This window comes from Symphalangus syndactylus, chromosome 15, assembly GCF_028878055.3.
Source record: "Symphalangus syndactylus isolate Jambi chromosome 15, NHGRI_mSymSyn1-v2.1_pri, whole genome shotgun sequence".
Lineage (NCBI taxonomy): Eukaryota > Metazoa > Chordata > Mammalia > Primates > Hylobatidae > Symphalangus > Symphalangus syndactylus.
This window is the reverse complement of record NC_072437.2, coordinates 95,925,046-95,946,267: the sequence shown is the minus strand read 5'-3', so window position 1 is coordinate 95,946,267 and position 21,222 is coordinate 95,925,046. Positions and strand designations below refer to the sequence as shown.

Here is a 21,222-nt window from a genome sequence, read left to right as displayed (position 1 = left end):
CATTGCTGACTAGAAATTAAAAAAAAATAATAAATTACTCATGTTCCTTTTTAACATTTCCAAAGAATATACTTAAAATTCTTGATTATATATCTTTTGCCTTATCACTTAAAAAAGAATGCTTCAAAAACCAAAAATCCAGGCCGGGTGTGGTGGCTCACACCTGTAACCCCAGCATTTTGGGAGGCTGAGGCGGGTGGATCACCTGAGGTCAGGAGATCAAGCCCATCCTGGCCACAGTGAAACCCCGTCTCTACTAAAAATACAAAAATTAGCTGGGCATGGTGGCGCATGCCTGTAATCTCACCTACTGAGGAGGCTGACGCAGAAGAATCCCTTGAACCAGGGAGTCGGAGGTTGTGGTGAGCTGAGATCGCGCCACTGCACTCCAGCCTGGTGACAGAGCGAGACTGCATCTCAAAAAAAAACAAAAAACAAAAAACAAAACTAAAAATCCATGTAGTACATCTAACTTTAATAGCCCCACAAACCTATCTCCTGAGGACAAGGACTTCTCTATTCTTATGGTCCTGATCTTCTCCCCAAAACCCTGCTCTTCCAAGTCTTCCCAGCTCAGTAATTCGCGATTCCATTCTTCTAATTTTTCAAGCCAAAAATCTTGGAACTATCCTTGATTCCTCTTTCCAACCCCATATCCCAATCTTTCAGCAAATCCTGTTGGCTTTACCTTCGAAGTATAAATAAACTCCAACCATGCCTCAACACCTCTGCCACCATCCTCTCCCCCAGAATACTGCAACTGCCTTCAACTAGTCCAAAGGCAAAAAAGCTTTTTTTCCTTTCTACTTATCAATCTAAATAAAAAGAAAGAGAAGCTTTTAAAAAAGAAAGTGACACTTATTCAGGAATAAAGTTTTCCAATGGGAACACACATGCCATAGTAAACTGTGTGTGTTCGGGGAGGTAAGGGAAGACAATAGGTTTTTAAAGGAAAATAAGGAGGATCACATACTTGTTTTAATTACCCTTGGCTACAAGGATCAATAACAAGGATGACACCCGTCTACAGATGGACCAGGCAGTTGCTGGGCAGATGTCCCTGCAGAAGTATTTTCTGTGTATTTCATGATGCATTTTCTGTGTATTTCAGAAGTATTTCATGATGGCCTTTGTGCAAGGTTATGGTTTTTGCAGAGTCTTTTGAGATATTTTGGTATTTAGGCATGAAAGCTCTCTCTTCATAGCCTTTCCTGGCTCTATTTGTCTTTTTTTTTTTTTTTTTTAATAGAGACAGGGTCTCACACTCTGTCATCCTGGCTGGAATGCAATGGCACAATCACAGCTCACTGCAGCCTGGACCTCCTGGGCATGGTACTGTGCACCTGTAGTCCCCCTCCCAGGTAGCTGGGACTACAGACGCACACCACCATGCCCAGCTAATTTAAAAATTTTTTTTGTAGAGACAAGGCCACACTATGTTGCACGGGCTGGTCTCCAATTCCTGGGATCAAGCAATCCTCCTGCCTCGGCCTCCCAAAGTGTTGGGATTACAGTTGTCAGCCACTGTGCCTGGCCAGTCAGGACTTTTTTTTTTTTTTTTTTTTTAACATAAGTGACTCCATTTTGATTCCGACAATTTTCACATATTCTATCCTCCCAGCACACTTTTGTGACCAGATGTGTGGGGGCTTTTTCCCCACACCAAGCAATTCTCCAGAGGACACCAAATGGGTATCCTATAATCCAATTCCATTTGGATGTTATCTACCGAGAGACCATGTTAGATCCTACAGGTTGAGGGCTCAGTCCCATGACTCCCTCCACTTCAGATGCCAATCTCACATCCAGGCCACCAGTACATCTGACTGACTGGCTACAATGGTTCCCACTCCCCCTTCTTGGGCATAACTAGTTTGCAAGGATAGCTCGCAGATCTCAAACACTTACTTATGTTTATTGGTTTATCCTAAAGGATATTATAAAGGATACAGATGAAGAAATGAGTAGGGCAAGGTATGGGACAGAAGAGGTATGAAGCTTCCACTTCCTCTAGGCATACCACCTCTCACAGGGCACCAGCCCCTCCAGCAACCCAGACACTCATTAAATCCAAATCTTGATATTTTTATACAGCTTGATCTCCAGCCCCTCCACTCCTTTCCTGGAGGCCTGTAGGTGGGGCTAAAAGTTCTAACCCGTTAATTCTCCAATCATGTGGTCTTTCCAGCTACTTGCCCCATCTGAGGCTATCTATGGCCCCATCCTAAGTCACCACATTAGTATGAACCCCGGTGTTAGCAAACAGGCTCATTCTGAATAACAGGACACTCTTATCACTCAGGAAATTCCAAGAGTGTTAGCTCTGTGACGGAAACCAGAGACAAGGACCAAATATAATTCATATCATAACTAATCTCCCTGCTTCAGGTCTTACCCAATATATATATTTTCAACAGTGCAGCCACAGTAATGCCTTTAACACTGAAGTCAACTTACGTCACTCCTCTGCCAACATCTCTGTTATGGTTCCTGGTTTCACCCATAGTAAAAGCCAGAACGCTTACAATGGCCTATAAGATCTTACTTGGTCCAGCTCCCCCATTATTTTTCTGATCCACCTTCTATCACTCTGCTGGTTTCACTGCAGTAGCACAAACATGACAGGCAGCATCCATTCTCTCAGGGCCTTCCTGGAACTTGCTTCCCCTGCCTAGAAAGCTCACTGCTCTTCACCTGTTTCAGACTTTTGCTCTAATTTCACTTTCTCATTGAAGCGTTCCCCTCACCATCCTATTTAAAATTGCAAACTCCCCCTACTTTGGCATTCCAGTCCCTACTGCCTTATTTTTCTCCACATCACTTTTTATCACCTGACACAAAAACACATACTTGTTCATTGTCTTTCCCACTCTACGACATAACTTCCTTAAGGGCAAGAAATTTTTGTTTTATTATTGTATCCTAACATTGTATCCGGAACAGTGCCAAACAATGACACTTATAAAAAAAAATATTGAATATATGCATAAAGAAATTTATATTTGTAGACACGCCTGGGATTACTTTACTTGAAATTATACCCAGCATAAGTATCTATTAACAACCATGTGACTTAGTCTAGTATTTTCCAAACCTGGCTGATGATCAGACTCATCCTCAAATGTTACAAAACCACAGAATTCTGGGCCAACTCTACTGAATCAGCATCTGGGGGTGATACTCAGAAATTTATTAAAAGCACTCCAGGTAATTCTGATGAACTGCTAATTTTTTGCTGGAATAAACAGATCTGAAATTAGAAGTCTGTATTCCAACCACAACTCTGCCACTGTATCAGGATCTTATGTTCCTAAACCCTGTGAAATCCATTTATTTTCTTATTCATGAAATAGGAATACAAATCTTGCAAAGTTCTGAGAATTAAACGTGTATGAGACAGTCTCATAAACTGTCAAATACAATAAAATGTGGAGTATTACAGAACTTAATGAGCTGCTATATAAAAGCTGTACCAGTGGGTACAAATTACTATAATTCTAAAAGCTATTTGGAGCTTCTAAAAGGATCTTTTAGAACTTACAAGATTCTATGCTCTATTTAGTTCACAGTATATATACTGGTTTTGGACTAACCAATTTCCAAAATACTCTTCCAGGTACATTAGAGATTCATAACTTTTCCCATCAGTTGCAAAGATAAACCAAAGAGATGAGAGAGTAACTACTACATGCTAATAGCTAACAAGGACCTCCAAAAGGTTAAAAAAAAGAAAAAAAACCTTGAAATGTATTTTCTCCTCTTGCAAGTCAAATGGCAATAAAAACAAACATCTTTACGCAACCGAGGAAAGGTAGGTGGAAAAATAACATTGTATACCAGACAGACTTAGAAACTGAGATTACATATTAAAAATCTAGTCTAAAAAACAAAAAAATGAGTAAACTTTTAAAACAATTAAGAAAAAAGCAAAAGAATAAAGAAAAATCTTATATATACTATATAAGACTAATACTTTACCTGCAGATCCTCACACAAAAAGATAGATTCTTGAAAACTAATTCGGTAAGTCTTTAAGGCTTTTAACTTTCCCTTCGCTCTACAAGCAGGGCAATACCCATCTGTTGGAACTTTAGCTGAATCATAATTCTAAAAGAGAAATAAAGCAAATTAAAATATAGACATTCCTAGAATATATCAACATATTAAAAGTTAAATGGAAAGGTAACTAGAAAAAATTATAATTTTCAATTACAAGTATCTTGGCAAGATATTTTAAACATGGCAAACAAAAGAAATGCATATAAACCTTTAAATACAGCTATTATTCCAAAAAGAATTATGTTATAGTTTTAAATATTAAATTTTAAGTGTTAAGAATAGCATCAATTTTATTTGCAAGAAAAAAAGTAATATCAACTACCAGGGAGAATTTATGTACCACATTTTCAAAGAACAGTAAATCATAAGGTCTATGTTTTATTTCCACTTTCATGTATCAATAAAACACAGAGAGGCAAACACATTAAAACAATCTTTCGCCATTACTGTAAGATTTCCGTGGAAGACAATTTTTTAGAAGTTAACTGGTAACATCAAAATTGAATTTAAGTCTCAAAAATAGAGAAAAAAAAAAAACTTTGCACTCAGGCAAAAAATAAGTTCACTAACTTTTCCCAAATACCCCACCATGTGGAGTGAAGATATCCCTATATCAGTCCCTGGTCCAATCACTGGCAAACCATTTCCAATCTTCGAAGAATCCATCATCCCGAGTCATTGGCTAATTTATGTCACTTGAGACATGTCAATATCACTAAGGATTTTTTCAATGAACCCTGGAAAAAAAAAGTCAATAGACAATTAAATAAAAATTCTATTTACTATAAAAAAGAACCATGCTATTTTATAAGACGTATATATTAAGTAGATTTTGAGGGCTATGTGTCCTAGAATAAACATATTCTAAAATTAAAATCTTGAAGTGAAAATGATACCTATATTTATAAACCCAGTAAATTTGTGAACAGAGGGCAGTGACTGGCAACGACCAGTTTTCATAGCAGACTCATTTGTGAACAAATTAAATAAAACTTGTAGTAGAGGTAGCTACTATTTAAAGCAAACTATATTGACCAGAGTTTGAAAACCTAACTTTTTAAAGTCTACGTACAATTTGAAACAAATATGCCAGCATTATACTGAGAAAAACCCCAGATCCATTGTGCCACTATTTGACAGGAACAAAAGAACCAATGAACCATATATTCCATACATTCCTATTGTTTTCAACTACCAAGAACATTAATACTTCACCAGTTGGGAAAAATACTACTTATTAAAAGCTGCTAACAAATTATTATTTGTAAATGATCTAATTTACACCACATTTAACTTATTTTGTTATCTGAACAAAAATATAAACACTGTCCTAGTACAAATTACATATGTGGCAAGCTTGTTTTGAGTGTAGTCCCATGGTGTAGAACTACATTTAATAGAGTAAAAATTACGAGATACGGGAGCTCAGTGTAAGCAAAAAATAATTAAGAGCATTTTAATTGTGGGTTTACAATTATAGGAAAATCAAATACAGGAGACCTTTAGGGCAGAGGAGAATTACCACTTAGCAGAAATGTTGTAAAATAATTCTAGGCATAAGTCTTTCCCAAATCCAAGAATCCATGATTCTATGACACCCATCTCCTGGGAATCGATGGCTCACAATTCACTTTAAAATCTAATTACGCTATTCTGGTTCAGCTAAACTTCACAAACCTTTCAAGCCAAGGAATAATTTCAAAAATAAAACTACTTTTTAAAGAAAGTATCAGCGAATCTTAATTTCCTATTCCTGAAGAAATAACCATAAGACAGAAATTTCTCAACTGCAGCACTACAAATATCTTTGACCAAATAATTGTTTGCGAAGGCTGTTCTATGCACCGACGATGTTTAGCAGCGTCACTGACCTTTACCCTCTAGATCCAACAGCCAAAAGTTTCCTGACTTGCCAAATGTCCCCTGGTAGGCAAAATCACCCCTTATGGTGAGAACTACTGATGCTAACTTTTTTCTTTCTTTTTAGGCACAGACAACTTATTATCTTTGGCTGGTTCTATTTATAATCTACTTACAAAAGGGAACTATGTAGGAGTCAAACTTATGCTTTTCAGGCTTTGTACCTGCGGATCTTGGTCCAGAAACTTACTTGTAAAATTAGTTTCTTCTAAGAATTAAATGAGATAAAGCATGTAAAAAGTTTAGCACCTGACAAATTAAAGTTACTATTTGGTGCTAATTTTATACTTCATTCTGCCTAGAGAAGCAGTACACGTTGTATCATTCTGCAGTACTCTCAGATGGGAAACCAGTAGGCTATGTACCTTGAATAAACTGTTTTTGATGAAAATTTCCATCTACCTGAGGGAAACTAGAACTTTTTCAAATCAAACGGTTTTCTCTTTGTCTCTCTCAATTATAAAATATAAAGAGCCACCAAATCTGCTCTCCTGATTCCATCACCCAACATTTCAGCGGGAAAAACTAGATAGGTTGGTGATTGAAATCCTGAATATATAGAATCCCCCAAAAGAAAATTCATTTAATACCAGAGGTTTATTTGTCCATATGAGGGGCATTAAAAAAATACCAGAGGTGGGCTCCCCAGGTCTTCTTCCAAACACAATTCACTTTGACTTACATACAAAACCCTGGGGTGGATTTTACAACTTAATTTGACCCTAAGTAACTGCTCTTCCTCCCTTCAAAAACAATCTGCTCCTCCTTCCCATATCTCACTTAAATGTGGGCGTCTCCATCCTTCCAAACACACAGACTAGAAAGTCTGAGTTATTCCCTATTATTTCCCTCTTTGCACAGTAAGTTACCAAATTCTGTGGACAGTTCTTTGGAAAGGTCTCAAATCTCTACCTCTTTCCCTTCCATATCGCTGTCAAAATGATGTCCCTATAAGTCTGAGCCTGTCAACGCTTAGTTTAAAATTCTCTATTTACTCCAGCCTGATTACAGCAAACTCCGTCCAAACAGCCCAATATAACCTAAAGGTAGTATTATGACCTAAAGCTCATTGTACTGTGAAACCTACCTAGCTTTCCAGTTCCATCTTCCTCAACTCTACTTCACCCCCAGCATCTTTCTTCTAACATCCCCTTTTCATACTTCTGTGGGCCACTTATACTCCAGAAGCCTTACTGTGAATTATTAGCCCAGCATGAACCCAGTTAGATAGCACAATGAACGTGTCAAGCTGGCCCTGGGAATCGCAAAAAGTATGCAATTAAACTTAATTCACACTCCTGTGTGCAAAATGGAGAAACCCAGGGAAACAGCTGTTCGAAGAGGGGGCCTTAAACCCACCCATTTGAGCTTGCCCTCCAAGAGCGAGTAGGCTCGGAACGTTAACTGCCAAAAGCGAGGCCACAACCGACCTGGAAGCCGAGGAACAGGGTCGGCTTTCTGCACCCAGCCCTGTCTGGTACCAAACCCAACTGTCTTGAATCAGAGACAAACAGGACCAAAGGAGGTGAGTTTCAACAACCAAACTAAGAAGCCCAAGGAGGCGCAGGGTCCGTTAACCCTGCCCATCTCCACGCTCCTTGGAAAACGAAAACAAACTCTGGTTTCTCTTCAGCGTTCACCTCTCAGCGCCCAAACGGATCTGTAAGTCCAACTCTATACCTTAATCATCAACCTTTCCCACTTGAACCCCGTCCCAGCCCAGCCCATCCTTTGAGCGCGCCGACTACCCCATAGGTCATCCCAGCTCTCTTTTCCCAATTTCGAGAACGGAAAGAAACCCCTCCCTCTTCTCCCTTACCTGCCGCGGGCACTCCCCTTCTTGGTACCGGGTGGATCGGAACTCCTGTTCCAGCTTGCTCTCCACCCTAGTTGCAACGTTCAACCCACGTTCCCCTCGGACTGCTCCTCCCCCACTCGCGTCTCCACTAGGACGGCGGCTTCCGGCTTGAGTCCGCGGCAAAAGAGTCCTCCTTCCTGCTGCACCCAGGGCCTGAAAGGATGGAGGAGTGGCGGGGAAGGTGAAGACGTGAGCACTTCCGGTCGCGCTCCGCAGAGGCGTGACTGTCCGCCCTGTGGCCGCAGACGCAGTTGCTACTGCGGCGGCGAGGAGGGGCGGGGCCGGTGGCTGCTGAGCCCGCCATGTGTGAGTGGCTGGGTTTGGGGAGGCGACGTTTCTGGAAGCTGCTGGAAAGCGCCCGAGTGGCGGAGGTGGCGCCAGCGGCCAGGGGGTGGGGCGTGATTAAAACTAGTGCGCGGCTTGCTGCGGAGGGATTACGCTGAGGAAAGAGACCGGCTTGCGCGTCGCTGCTCCGTGGTCCGCGCGAGCGTGGTGGGGAGCCGCTGGTTCCTGGGGTGACCCGCGGAGGTGGGAGAGGGTAGGGCTTCCGAAGCCGGCGGGGGTGCCATGGACCCTCTCCGCCGGCGCGGCCTTCACAGCTGGGCCGCGCCGGGCATCCGTAGTCCGCTCTCCCAAAGCCTCGGTGGAGCCGAAGCTGCCACAGAGTGCATGTTCACAAAGGGTCATCACACACGGAGCTGCCCCTCCCTGTCTCCCTAGAGCCCATCTTCGAGGCCAGGGGCTTTTCCTCCAGGATTCTGGGGTGTTTCTCCTTTCTTCCCTCCCAGATCTTCTCACGGTAAGGGGAGCAGCGAAAGCACAGGGAGTTTGCATTCCACGACCCGTTCTGACTAGTCAGCAGCCGATCTGTCCCTGCTGCACTAATTCCAGCTGCCCTGCCTTGTTTTAACTTCAGAGAAAGGGGGAGTTCTCATTTGATAAGTTTAAGCCTCTGCTTTCGTAGGAAGGTCATGTGGCTTAAGGGACATCGTGACCGCGTATGCTATTTCTGCCTGTGCATTCTAAATCTTGGGGGCAGCATATTCCAGAAGTCCTTTTGGTCGATTGGTTCTGTGTCCTAGGATAACAATTTGTAGTTTCTGACCATTTCTTTACAGAATAACCACAATTGGTAATTTGGACCGGGGGGTTTTTTAGTGGTCTCAAACTAAATGATTATATTCTGGAGTAATGCTGACAATTTGGATAGGGTGGTATGGAGGAAACAAGTCTCGTGTAGAAGAAATTACTTAGTAAAAAGGATTTTAGTTTTTGGTACTTCTGAATGCAAATGGCCAAGGAATCCAGCAGTTTGTTGGGGTTTCTCCAGACAAAAATAGCTGGTTAGTTTACCTTTTTCTGTTGCTTTACTAGATTATTAATGTATTTGTATATTTAAGATCTAGCTAGTTAGGTTTTTCTTTTTTATGAATTGTGATTAAAATTGGAGAAAGTAGTACTTCCTCCTGAAATAGCCAAAACTCAGAGGGTTGTTTTCTTGGTCACCACTACTTCCATTTTTAGAATGGAATACACTATTTGTAAAAAACAAACTTGCTGAGTATTAACTCTTAAATTGAACAAAACAGTTAAAATGTAGCTAAAATTGTAAGACTGCAAAACAACATCAACAAACTGAATTATATTTAAAACGTCGTCTGCAAAGTTGAATTTTAGTCTTTCAGTGTAAATTTGATATTTTTTCAGAAAAAAATTAGTAACAGAAACAAAATGGGGGCGGGGCTTGAGTTGTAAAAAGAAAGGAAGGGATTTTAGTGTGTTCTATGTTTTCGCTCTAGAGCTTTTTCCCCTTGTAAAAGGTAGTACAAGACTTATAAAGGGAAGAACTTTGATACAGGAGATCAACAGAGATTGACTAGAAAACAAACCCCTTTCGTTTATATTATAGAGTAATGGTCCCAAGTTGAGAATACTGTATACATTTCTGTGTATTCCTATATATTTGAAATGCTTTTTTCTACATATCCTGGTCCCAGAGAGAGTGCAGTACCTTCCAATGCGATTAAAAGTCATTGCCTCCATCCGCTTGTCAGCAGTGTGGGACAGAAATTTTATTGACCTATTTCCAGTTATAAACTCACATGATTTAAAGGGAGGACGCTTTTATTAAATTAATAACTAACAGCTGCAGTAGTTCAGTGCTGCTGTATGATTAGGATTTTCTTTTTTTTCCCTCATTTTAGCCACTCATGATGTCAGCTCGTGCACCTTCTGCTGAGTTAGATTCCTTAACCGCAGTACAAGTCTTTGGCCCAAACCTGGGATATAAAAGCTACTTGCTGTGATTTTTCTAGTCTCATAAAGAAAATGAGAGTTGAAGTGACTGACAGCTTTCTAGAAGCACTCTATGAGTACAGTCTGTAATCCCGCATCTCAGTCTAACATTCAGAAAGCGCTGAAAACCAAAAACTTCTTAAGCTTGGCAACAAAATTCATTTGGTAGCAAAATATGACCTGAACTATTGAGAAGCTGTTTATAGTCTTTATCCCATGTGTTTTGCTGAAACTATATTAGTATGTTTGATTATGGGGTGCTGCCCTTGGCCCCTGGCATGTGGGATGTTATATAATGGTATATATACCTTGTACCACTTAAAAATTGTATGAAATTCTTATTTCTGAAACACATCCAACCCTTGGGTTTTAGTTAAGGAATTGTAAACCTGTATTCATATTTTTGGCAACACACTTGTGATATGCATGTGTGTATTTAAAAAATTAAAGTAACTTAAGACATTTTAGTTATTTCAGTAAATTCAGATGTGTTAGGATAGAAAAAAATACGTGTATCATATTGTGTGTCTGTCATATCATGCATCTCTCATATTGTATACATGCAATGATAGAGGTGTGCACAGCATATTTGTAAGTGTAGCCGTATAGTGATCCAAACAAGAAATTAGTAGTTTCAGGGCTTAAGGTTAGTTTATACATTAGGCTCTAAAATTTAGATAAAACATGACAACTCGGCCGGGCATGGTGGCTCACACCTGTAATCCCAGCACTTTGGGAGGCTGAGGCGGGTGGATCACGGGGTCAGGAGTTCAAGACCAGCCTGGCCAAGATAGTGAAACCCCATGTCTACTAAAAAAAAAATAAATACAAAAATTAACCCGGCGCGGTGGGAGGCGCCTGTAATCCCAGCTACTCCGGAGGCTAAGGCAGGGAGAATTGCTTGAACCCCGGGGGTCAGAGATTGCAATGAGCTGAGATCACACCACTGCACTCCAGCCTGGGCGACAGAGCAAGACTCCATCTCAAAAAAAAAAAAAAAATGACAACTGGTAGCCCAAACTACTTGGTTCTGTTTTGCCCACAGAAAATGAGAAGATGGTATGGTAATAGTCTAAAGTTGATATTGGAATATCTGACATCTAATCCCATCTCTTCTGTTGTGTGACCTTACACAAGTCACTGAATTTTTAATAGTCTAAACTTGATATTGGAATATTTGGCATCTAATCCCATCTCTTCTGCTGTGTGACCTTATGCAAGTCACTGAATTTTTAAGGTCTCAGTTTACAAATCTATAAAATGAGAAGTTTGGAATAGATGGATCGCTTAAGGAGAGTTCCTTACAGTTTCAGCATTCCATGTGCGGTATTTACTCTTTGAAGTACTGCCTACTTTAGAAAGCTTTTCCTACTAAGGATGTGATCCCATTTCATCTCAAACTGCTGTATTGCTGATCTAAACTTATCATTTTGTTCATAGGTAACACATTCATTCACATGGTTCAAAATTCAAAAGGTACAAAAGGATACTCAGTCATTTTCTGCCTAGGAAGCAACCAGTGCTACCAGTTTCTGGTATATTTTTCAGAAAAATTTTACACATTAAGAGCAAATAAATAACTATATAGATTTTATTTTTCTTCCTTTTTTCTATGTAAATGGTACATACCATGCATAGTGATTATGTACCTTATTTGTTCACTTACCTTAAAAGTTGTTCTGTTATTATTTAAGGTATTTCCTTATTTTTATGGCTGCATAATCTTCCATTTTATAATGTACCATTATTTCATCTGCCCTATCCTTTTGAACATTTAGGTGTTTTTTTTTTTTTTTTTAGATCTTTATTAAAGAGCATTGTGCAATGAAGACCTTTCTACATACATCATTCTCCATATATGTGAATATATTTGTGCCCTAGCCAATGGTATGGCTGGGTCCTGTCTATTTTGACTTATGTGTTCTCTGTGCCAGTGTTGTATAGTGGAGTCAACACCCTATTGACTCTAAAGTAAGCATATGAGATAAATCACATCACCCGAATGGCTGTTTTTTCATGTGAGCCCTGAGAGCATGTATGTACATACATAATATGCATAAGTATATATATATGAAGCAAGTAGATTATGTGTAGGGACTTTGTTCTAAACAAACAAACAAACAAATCTTTAAACACTAAAATCATGCCACTGAGCAAGATTTACAATGAGCGGCATATGCAAACAGCAATGAGTGATGTAACAACAGGTTTGTTCTTTCCAGCTCATGCTCATTCCAAGGCACGTACTCAATTAGCACTCTTAAGCTGATGTTTTTCTTTAAAATTTTTTGCCAAGAATATATGGTTGAATATGTGTAGCATGCAATTTGTAGATATTCCCACTTTACCAGTAAGAAAACAAGGTGTAAGGCTAGGCACGGTGGATCACACCTGTAATCCCAGCGCTTTGGGAGGCTGAGGCAAGCGGATCACTTGAGGTCAGGAGTTCAAGGATGTGGTGGCACATGCCTGTAATCCCAGCTACTCAGGAGGCTGAGGCATGTAAATGGCTTGATCCTGGGAGGTAGAGACTGCAGGGACCTGATATTGTGCCTCTGCCCTCCAGCCTGGACCACAGAGACAAGACTCTGTCAAAAAAACAAAACAACAAAAACAAGGCCTAAAAGAAGTAACAGTTTACTCAAATTTACATTAACAAGGTGGCTGACCTGGTACTAAAACCTACATCCTCTCATTTCTAATCCAGGGCTTTTTCCAGTATATTCTCATAATTGGACATGTAGCTCTAGCAGATTTGAGAATGTCCAGTAATTAGGAACTGCTTTAGGTTCATTCACTCTTCCTAGACTCTAGAGCAACCTAAAGTTCAGAAAGCAGCAGAACGTTTTTCCGGTGACAAAGTAACGTTCTATAAGTACTTGTTGAAGTAATCACACAACATGCTGATTAGCAATCAGGAAGCCTCCAAATCAAAAAATTAAGTGCAGATAAAGAAACACTCTTTCCTAATTGGGACATAGTTGTCACTTCAAAATGAATTGATCAGTCATAAGGACTAGAAGGAATTTAGGATTATTTGGAAGTAGGTAGTCTTACTTTCCCCAGAGTTCATGTCATCATTTAATTTAGCCAGGAAATTTAAAATAATTATCACCAGAAAAGGAGAAGTGGTGGTAGAAACAATAGCAAAAGAAAAATAGAAAGTTTGAGGGTATGCTTTAGTAACTACATTCACACAGAAGGTTAATATGCTTTAGTAACTGTATTCGCTTGAAGCTGGCATTGCAGCACATGACCATCCCCTTTAGGGCCTTAGCTACCTGCTGACAATGCTAGTCCCCTTCTCTTTATGTAACTGACTCTTCTCATCTTTGGAGTCTTAGCTCGAGTGACTTGTGTCAAGCTGTCCACCCTATTTGAAGAGCCCTCTGTCCTCTACCCGTACTCTAATTCTTTCTTACCGCCTGTTTGTTTTCCTCATAGCATATGTATATGTGTGTATATATGTGTATGTGTGCATGTGTATATATGTATGTGTGTATGTGTATATGTATATATACGTGTATGTGTGTGTATATATGTATAACACACACACATACACGTATATTTTTGGCCCCGTAGTAGGTTGTGAGATCTGTAAGAGCAAGGACTACATCTGTTTGGTTCACCATCATCTGTATAGTGCCTAGTACATAGTGCATATCTGTTGATGAATTATCTTGGTGGCTCCCAATTTTCAATTTACATGGCTGACCAAACCTACTTTTAAAACAGAATGTATTAAATAGCCTATTTCCTTCATGTTTGTTAGTTCAGATGTATGTATAATTGATACTCTTTTCTTATTGAGAAAGCTATTAACTTTTTCATCAATGGCTTTTTTTTTTTTTACATTTACTGGTTTTTTATAAAGGATGTTTTAAAGGGTACAGATGAACAGCCAGATGAAGAGATGCACAGGGCCGAAAAGCTTGTATTGAATGTGCAAAGGACTGCCATAAACGCAGGGAGAATACAACAGTGAATAATGCATAGTCCTTATTCCTAAAGAGAAGTAGAAACGTTTGTAAACAAATAGCTTTCATACAAGGCGGGATGAAATAAGTGCTAAATAGAGTTGTACAAGCAATGTTTTGTAGAAGCTGTGAAGGAAAAAATGATTAATTTTAATTATAGGAAGGCCCTCACAAAGGTGAATTTTTACTTTGGTCTTCAAAGAAAAATAGATCACAAGTCCCTATAGATGAAGAATAGGGATGAATAAATGTTTAGCTTCACTTTTTAAAAAGTCCTTAAAATAGCTGTAATCCCAGCACTTTGGAAGGCTGAGGTGGGCAGATCACGAGGTCAGGAGTTTGAGATCAGCCTGGCCAGCATGGTGAAACCCCATCTCTACTAAAAATATAAAAAATTAGCTGGGCATGGTGGCACGTGCCTGTTAGTCTCAGCTACTCAGGAGGCTGAGGCAGGAGCCTCAGATCCAAGATCGCACCACTGCACTCCAGCCTGGGCAATGGAGAGAGGCTCCGTCTCAAAAAAAAAAAGCAGTATTTACCACAAAGGACTCTTACAATGCATTGTTATAAAGCAATCTTTTAAAAAAATGCTAGTTAAAAATAAAATGACTCCAGCCATAAACATTATACTTCTGCAACTGAGGATGACCGTAAAATCACTTAACTGTTTTGACTAGATTGACAACTAAGTTAAGGTTCAATTTAATGATTGAATTGTAACTGAGTGCTAATTGGAGCTGGTAATTGTTTAGTAAATGTATCAATTAAGACAAAAACTAATGAATAATGAAAACAGATCCATTTTTTTAAAAAGAGATTTTTAAGCCACTGGTGGTCTTTAATATATGGTTCTCTGACCACATAAGTTAAAATGGGGACTGTTTTTTGGTGGTCTAATCTGATTTTTTAAGTTTATTTTTGCTTCCCTACCTCTGTTTTGCTAAGCAATGTAGACCTTTTCCTCCCCCTCTTATTTATTTATTTTTTTTAGTGTAGGCATTAGATTTACAGATCTGATTTAAACTGGGCCATATATTAATCTCAGTTTTGTTACTTCATACAAAATATTTAACCTTCCTGAGGCTCAGTTTCACTGATAAAATGAAAACATCTACTAATCCCACTTCTGTTATTTAACAAATTTTGTCGCCTTAGGCAACTTATTTAACCTCTCTGAGCTTCAGTTTTTCCATGTATGAAATGAAATTCTCTTAAATGAGGTAAGACATAGAACAATGTCTGGCAGTTAATATGCCCTCACAGCAGATGTTGGTTTTCCCTCACCCTTCCACCCCATCTAAACCCTGCATGTCCTTTACAGATTGCTTTAAATTCTGTTTTCTCTTTCCTTTGCCAACTCCTAGCACTCTCTTCTCGAGTTGTTGCGCTTACGATATATACCATGGATTCTTAAATGGGTATTATTACAATTGACACTTGAGCAACACAGGGGTTAGGGACCACCCCCTCCTTCCCAATGCTGTTGAAAATCTGCATGTAACTTTTGACTGCCCAAAAAACGTAGCTGCTAATAGCCCACTGATGACTGGAAGCTTACTGATAGCATATATTGTTGACTAACATGTATTTTGTATGTCATATGTGTTATATACTGTATTCTTAAAGTAAGTTAGAGAAAAAAGTTACTAAGAAAATCATAAGGAAAAGTAAATATATTTACTAATCATTAAGTGGAAATGGATCATCATAAAGATCTTCATCCTTGTCACCTTCACATTGAGTAGACTGAAGAGGAGCCGAGTGGATTAAAAAAATGTTTATGTACATCATGGAATACTATTCAGCCATACAAAGGAACGAAGTAATATCTTTTGCAGCAACTTGGATGGAGCTGGAGGCCAGTATTCTAAGTGAAGTAACTCAGGAATGGGAAACCAAAAATGGTATGTTCTCACTTAAAAGTGGGAGCTAAGCTATGAAAACACAGAGGCATAAGAATCATACAATAGACTTTGGGGATTCGGGTTGGGGAAGAAGATTGGAAGGGGGTTAAAAAACTACATATTGGATACAGTGTACACTGCTCAGGTGACAGTTGCACTAAAATCTCAGAAATCACCACTTATCCATGTAAACAAAAACCACCTGCACCCCCCAAAACTATTGAAATAAACAGGATGGGTCGTTCTTGCTGTCTTAAGCCTCATGGCAGAGGCTTAAGAGCAGGAGCATGTGGGGAGGGAGGGAGGAGAGGCAGGCACACTCGGTGTAACTTTTACTGAAAAAAATCAAATCTGTTTATAAGTGGACCCAGGCAGTTCAAACCTGCATTGTTCAAGGGTCAACTATATATTGGGAACTTGTTAAAACTGCAGCTGCTTTGTTCTCATGCATGATTTCATGAGTTTGGCATGGGGCCTGGGCATCTATATTTTTTTCTCCCTCAGCTTTTCTTATGCTTAGCAATGATCACGGTTTTTCACCTATTTGTTAATCATGTGTTTTTTATAGTTTATATTTAAAACCATTCAGGTGTTTTAGTTTAAACCTCAAATATACTATAAACTCCATGAGGGCACAGAATTAAACTTAGTTTAGAGGTTGATAAGTAATGCCCCACCTTTTTTCTCTGCCTATGTTTGGATCCAGTTAAATCAGATGAAGATTGAAATGTAAGTTTACTGAAAAAAGTTGTTTCAAAAGGTAGCTGAGATTTGAGCAACAACGAGCTGCAAAGAACTAGGCAGATTTAAAATTCGAGTTTTTCTATCAACAAGAATAGAGCTTGTCCCACTACATTTACTGTTTAACAGAGCAGGCCAAAACAAATGACCCTCTTCAGTCAGCCAAATCCCAAATGGAAAGGAGAGAGGAAGTTGGCTGAGCCTCAGAATTTTTTCTCCCAAACTTGCTGTCAGATCAGTTAGCCCCTCCTATCCTAGAATGGAGTTAAGAGTAGTAGTCAGCCATGAATATTACGGTAAGGAAGTTTTATGTGGAGTATGAAAGAGCTTTCCTCATGCCCTCAACAGTATTCAATAGGTATTATCAGATTTTTTTTTTAATACTTTGCATCGGGTTGCTGTGATTTTTAGTACCTAAATAAGTTATGAAGTTACAGCTTCAGTTAAATCAGTATATATTATTAGTTATATTTTGTTATGTAACAAATTATTCCCCAAACAGCTTAAAACAACAGACATTTGTCATTTCATACATGGTGTATGAAATGATACATGGTCAGGAAGCTGGGAGTGGTTTAGCTGAGTGGCTCCAGTTCGGAGCCTCTTATGTGGTTGCAGTCATCTAAAGGCTGCTTGAGTGTCTTCACAAAATGGCACCTGGCTTTTCTCCCAGAGCACGTGATCTGAGAGAGAGGCAAAAACCACAGTGTCTTTTACAACCTAACCTCAGAAGTGACCTACTGTCACTGTGCTGTATTCTATGGGTTACACAGACCTACCTACACAAGGGTATGAATACCAAGAGGTGTAGGATTCATTGGAGGCCATCTTGGGGGCCAGCTACCATAATTTTATAACATGTTAGTTTCACTTTATACCTCGCAGAACAAGTAATTCAGTAATGTCTAATATCCCAATAAAATTGTTTAATGGTAATTTTGTGAATTAATTATATATTTTTATATATTATAAAATTTCCTAGCTAGAGATTAGACTGTGAGAATATGTCCAGAGGATGATTCTCTACTACCAGCCCCTTCCTGTCTAGTTCTATTTCTGAATCAGTAATTTACATAGCATGATCAAGAACTACTCTGGTTGCATGTTCTTCTAGATAGTCTGAGAAAGTTCAGGTGATTTATAGACAGACTTACCATAAGGTAATTGTATTAGTCTATTTTCACACTGCTGTAAGGAACTACCTGAGACTGGGTAATTTACAAAGAAAAGAGGTTTAATTGACTCAGTTCCGCATGGCTGGGGAGGCCTCAGGAAACTTACAATCATGGCAGAAGGCGAAGGGGAAGCAAGGCACATCTTACATGGTGGCAGAAGAGAGAGCAAGAAGAAAGAAGTCCCACGCATTTAAACCGTCGGAGAACTCTATCATAAGAACAGCAAGGGGGAAGGCCGCCCCCATGATCCAGTCCCTTCGCACCAGGCTTCTCCTTTGACACATGAGGATTACAATTCAAGATGAGATTTGGGTGGGGACACAGAGCCAAACCATATCAGTGATAATAGCTACAATTTTGATTTTAGTATGAGTTAATAATTTACTTCTGGTCTCGTGGGAGGTGCCTCATGAAGTGTGATTCCCATCTACTGATTTATTCAAGTGAGGGTTTCTTTTGCAGTGGCAATAATTAGAATAAGGTGAACTAGATGGCTAGTGAAGGTCATTGAAATAGTCCATAGGCCCAAAGGACCTGAAAACCGTCACTGTAAGCAAGTGGCACTGCTTTGATTAAAATTTTAATGCCAAAGCTTCAAAGAAGTTCCATAAGTGGAATAAAATTATTAAGAATATAATTTATTTCTTAAAATATGCTACGTAATCTTAGGTTTTGTAAGATAGCAAAAAATATTACAGTGTAAGTGAGGAAACTTGAAATGTTCATTGAATTCAGGAGTGCACAATTCATTTGTCCTCTATAGCTATTCAAACAATAGAAAAGAGTAACTTGAAGATTGTGGCGGAAGATGTTTTAACATAACCTGACAATGCCTAAACATTCTTTGGAATTCTAACCGTAAGCATTGTTAGGTCAGTTTGCATTTTAAGTTGCTTTAGGTACTTACAGATGAATGATCATTTGTAGAAGCCCAAATATTTGTATAATCAATTTTCTCATCCAGATGTATGCTGTTTATTACATAGACATAAGCGTATAGAGCATATTATTGCCAGACCCAGTGAACTCATTTGGATGTCATAATATCCAGTCATGTAGGCATATTTGACAGCAACTTTCACCTCAAGTGTTAGGAGGCACTATTTTGCTAATCAGGGAAGAAATTTTAGGAAATTCATTTTGCTTTCCAGATGTAATTTGTCATGATCAATAAAATGTTTGGTTTGGTTATTGATGAGCTTTAAAACATGCTCTCCTTTGAATTCTTAGGGTAAATGAGAGATAGTAGTAGTTTTTTTCTGAATATGGAGTATATAAACCCTGAAAGTTGCTCAGTTGAGTCTTGAGAGCTAATAAGTGATGATAAATGAAAAACAAATCTTGGAATAATTGATTTTCCGAAAATGAAAGGGCAGAGAGATATAAGGAAATTGGGAAATGTTAGACTGTTGTGCCAAAAGTAATAAATATATTCACTACCCTAAAAAACTATCCTTCTAGAATAGAAAAACAAGTTCAATGACATGACATAATCAGTCAAATTTATTCTATAGGACAGGTCTTTTCAAACAGTCATTATTATTAATAGAGACCAAAGACATGACAACCAAATGCTGTGCAGGGACTTTGACTTGATCCTGGTTTGCAAATCACATATTGGGGAAATTGTAATATACCCAGCCATAGAATTTATTTGGGAATATATTTTTAATTTTCCTAGACGTGTTCATGGTTACTATGGCTATGTAGGAGAATGGACTTATTTTAGGAGGTATATCTGAGGTATATTTAGAAGGGAAGTTATCTTCAAACAATACACGGTACCTACAGGGAAAACAAATATGGCATTAAATGTTGAATCCGTGGTAAAAATAAGGGTGGTTGTCAAACAATTCTTTCAGCTTTTTTATATGTTTGCATATGTAAAATGAGAGAAAAAAAAAATCCTTCTCTGGAACCCTGTTTCTTCACTCAGCTTTGCAAGAAAAGGCCTCAAGAGAATGTATCATTGTTTATGGCTACCACCTCTACCCTTCCTCTGCTGTTCTCTCTCTTGAATTCAGACCTGTGAGACTTTTATTCCTGTCTTCTCACCAAAACACTCATTTCCATGTCAGCATTGGCCTCCATGTTGCCAGACCTGGTGGTCCTTGCTTAGTCCTCATTTTGCTTGACCTCTAAACGGCGTTTGTTACAGTCGATCAAATGAGTATAATGATTCTCTCAGACTCTGAGTTCTACTTCTTGGCTTCTCCTTAGTATCTTTTGGTGGTTCCTCCTCTTTTTTAAACATTGGAGTGCCTCCGGGCTCGGATCTCATCTCAATTTGTGTTTAGTTCCTAAATCATCTTATCCTGTTCTATAGCTCTAAATACTATTTAGATGTGGAGACTCCCAAGTTCATATTGCCACCCCAGCATGTCCCCTGAACTTCAGACTCATTTATCCATCTGCCTACCTGATACATTCACTTGGTGCCAAATAGGCATTCCAAGTTTAATATATCCAGAACTGAGCACGTTGGTCCCATCAGTGTCTTCTGCACAGCCCCAAACAAAGCAAGCACATGCTATTTACTTGCTATTCCACATTATTCCTCATCTCCGTATGAGGAACATCATTCTTCCAATTGCTCAGACAGTAAACCCTGGTGTCTGATTCCTATTTTCCCCTCATACCTTAACATTTAATCCCTCAGCGAATATGGTCACCCGTACTTTAAAAACATTCAGGCCAGGCGTGGTGGCTCACGCCTGTAATCCCAGCACTTTGGGAGGCCGAGGTGGGCGGATCATGGGGTCAGGAGATCGAGACCATCCTGGCTAACACGGTGAAACCCCGTCTCTACTAAAAATACAAAAAAATTAGCTGGGCGTGGTGGCACGCACCTGTAGTCCCAGCTACTTGGGAGGCTGAGGTGGGAGAATGGTGTGAACCCAGGAGGCGGAGCTTGCAGTGAACCGATATCGCGCCACTGCACTCCAGCCTGGGCAACAGATCGAGGCTCCATCTCAAAAAACATTCGGAAGCTAAGCACTTCTCCAGCTCTTACCACTACCATCTCAATCCCAGCTACATTCTAGGACAGATTATAACAGAGTTTCTCAGCCTTGGTACTATCAACATTTTGGGCCAGCAATGTTGGGGGGAAGGGCTGTCTTGTGCATTGTAGTATGTTTAGCAGCATCCCTAGCTTCTACCTGCTAGATGCAAGTGGCAATCCGCCCCAACAGTTGTGACAGCCAGAAGTGTCACCAGACATTGCCAAACTGTTCCTTGGGGGGACATTGGATTATGGACCACTGGATTATAGCAATATCCTCCTATTGTCT

At 39.4% G+C, this 21,222-nt stretch overlaps 2 protein-coding genes across 11 annotated transcripts in view; one reads left to right on the top strand and one right to left on the bottom strand.

Annotated features, from left to right (window-relative positions):
* Positions 1-8,080, bottom strand: part of USPL1 (ubiquitin specific peptidase like 1) — a 41,475-nt gene extending 33,395 nt beyond the window's left edge. For 2 of the 8 annotated variants that reach the window (XM_063618860.1, XM_055244740.2), the window contains exons 1-2: positions 7,067-7,123; positions 3,979-4,107 (exon numbers count right to left, since the gene is read on the bottom strand). Coding sequence is in view for 4 of the 8 variants with exons in the window: in XM_055244732.2 (XP_055100707.1) it covers positions 3,979-4,107; positions 4,630-4,728 (228 nt within the window). In the remaining 4 variants the exon portion in view is untranslated. Of the gene's footprint in view, positions 1-307; positions 417-3,978; positions 4,108-4,629; positions 4,797-7,066; positions 7,235-7,798 lie in introns of those variants that run through there. The other 6 variants (XM_055244732.2, XM_055244737.2, XM_055244733.2 and 3 more) reach the window with 6 other exon arrangements.
* Positions 7,231-21,222, top strand: part of HMGB1 (high mobility group box 1) — a 157,055-nt gene continuing 143,063 nt past the window's right edge. The window contains exon 1 of one of the 3 annotated variants that reach the window (XM_055244763.2): positions 7,231-7,504. The gene's annotated coding sequence lies outside the window, so the exon portion shown is untranslated. Of the gene's footprint in view, positions 7,642-8,289; positions 8,637-21,222 lie in introns of those variants that run through there. The other 2 variants (XM_055244762.2, XM_063618862.1) reach the window with 2 other exon arrangements.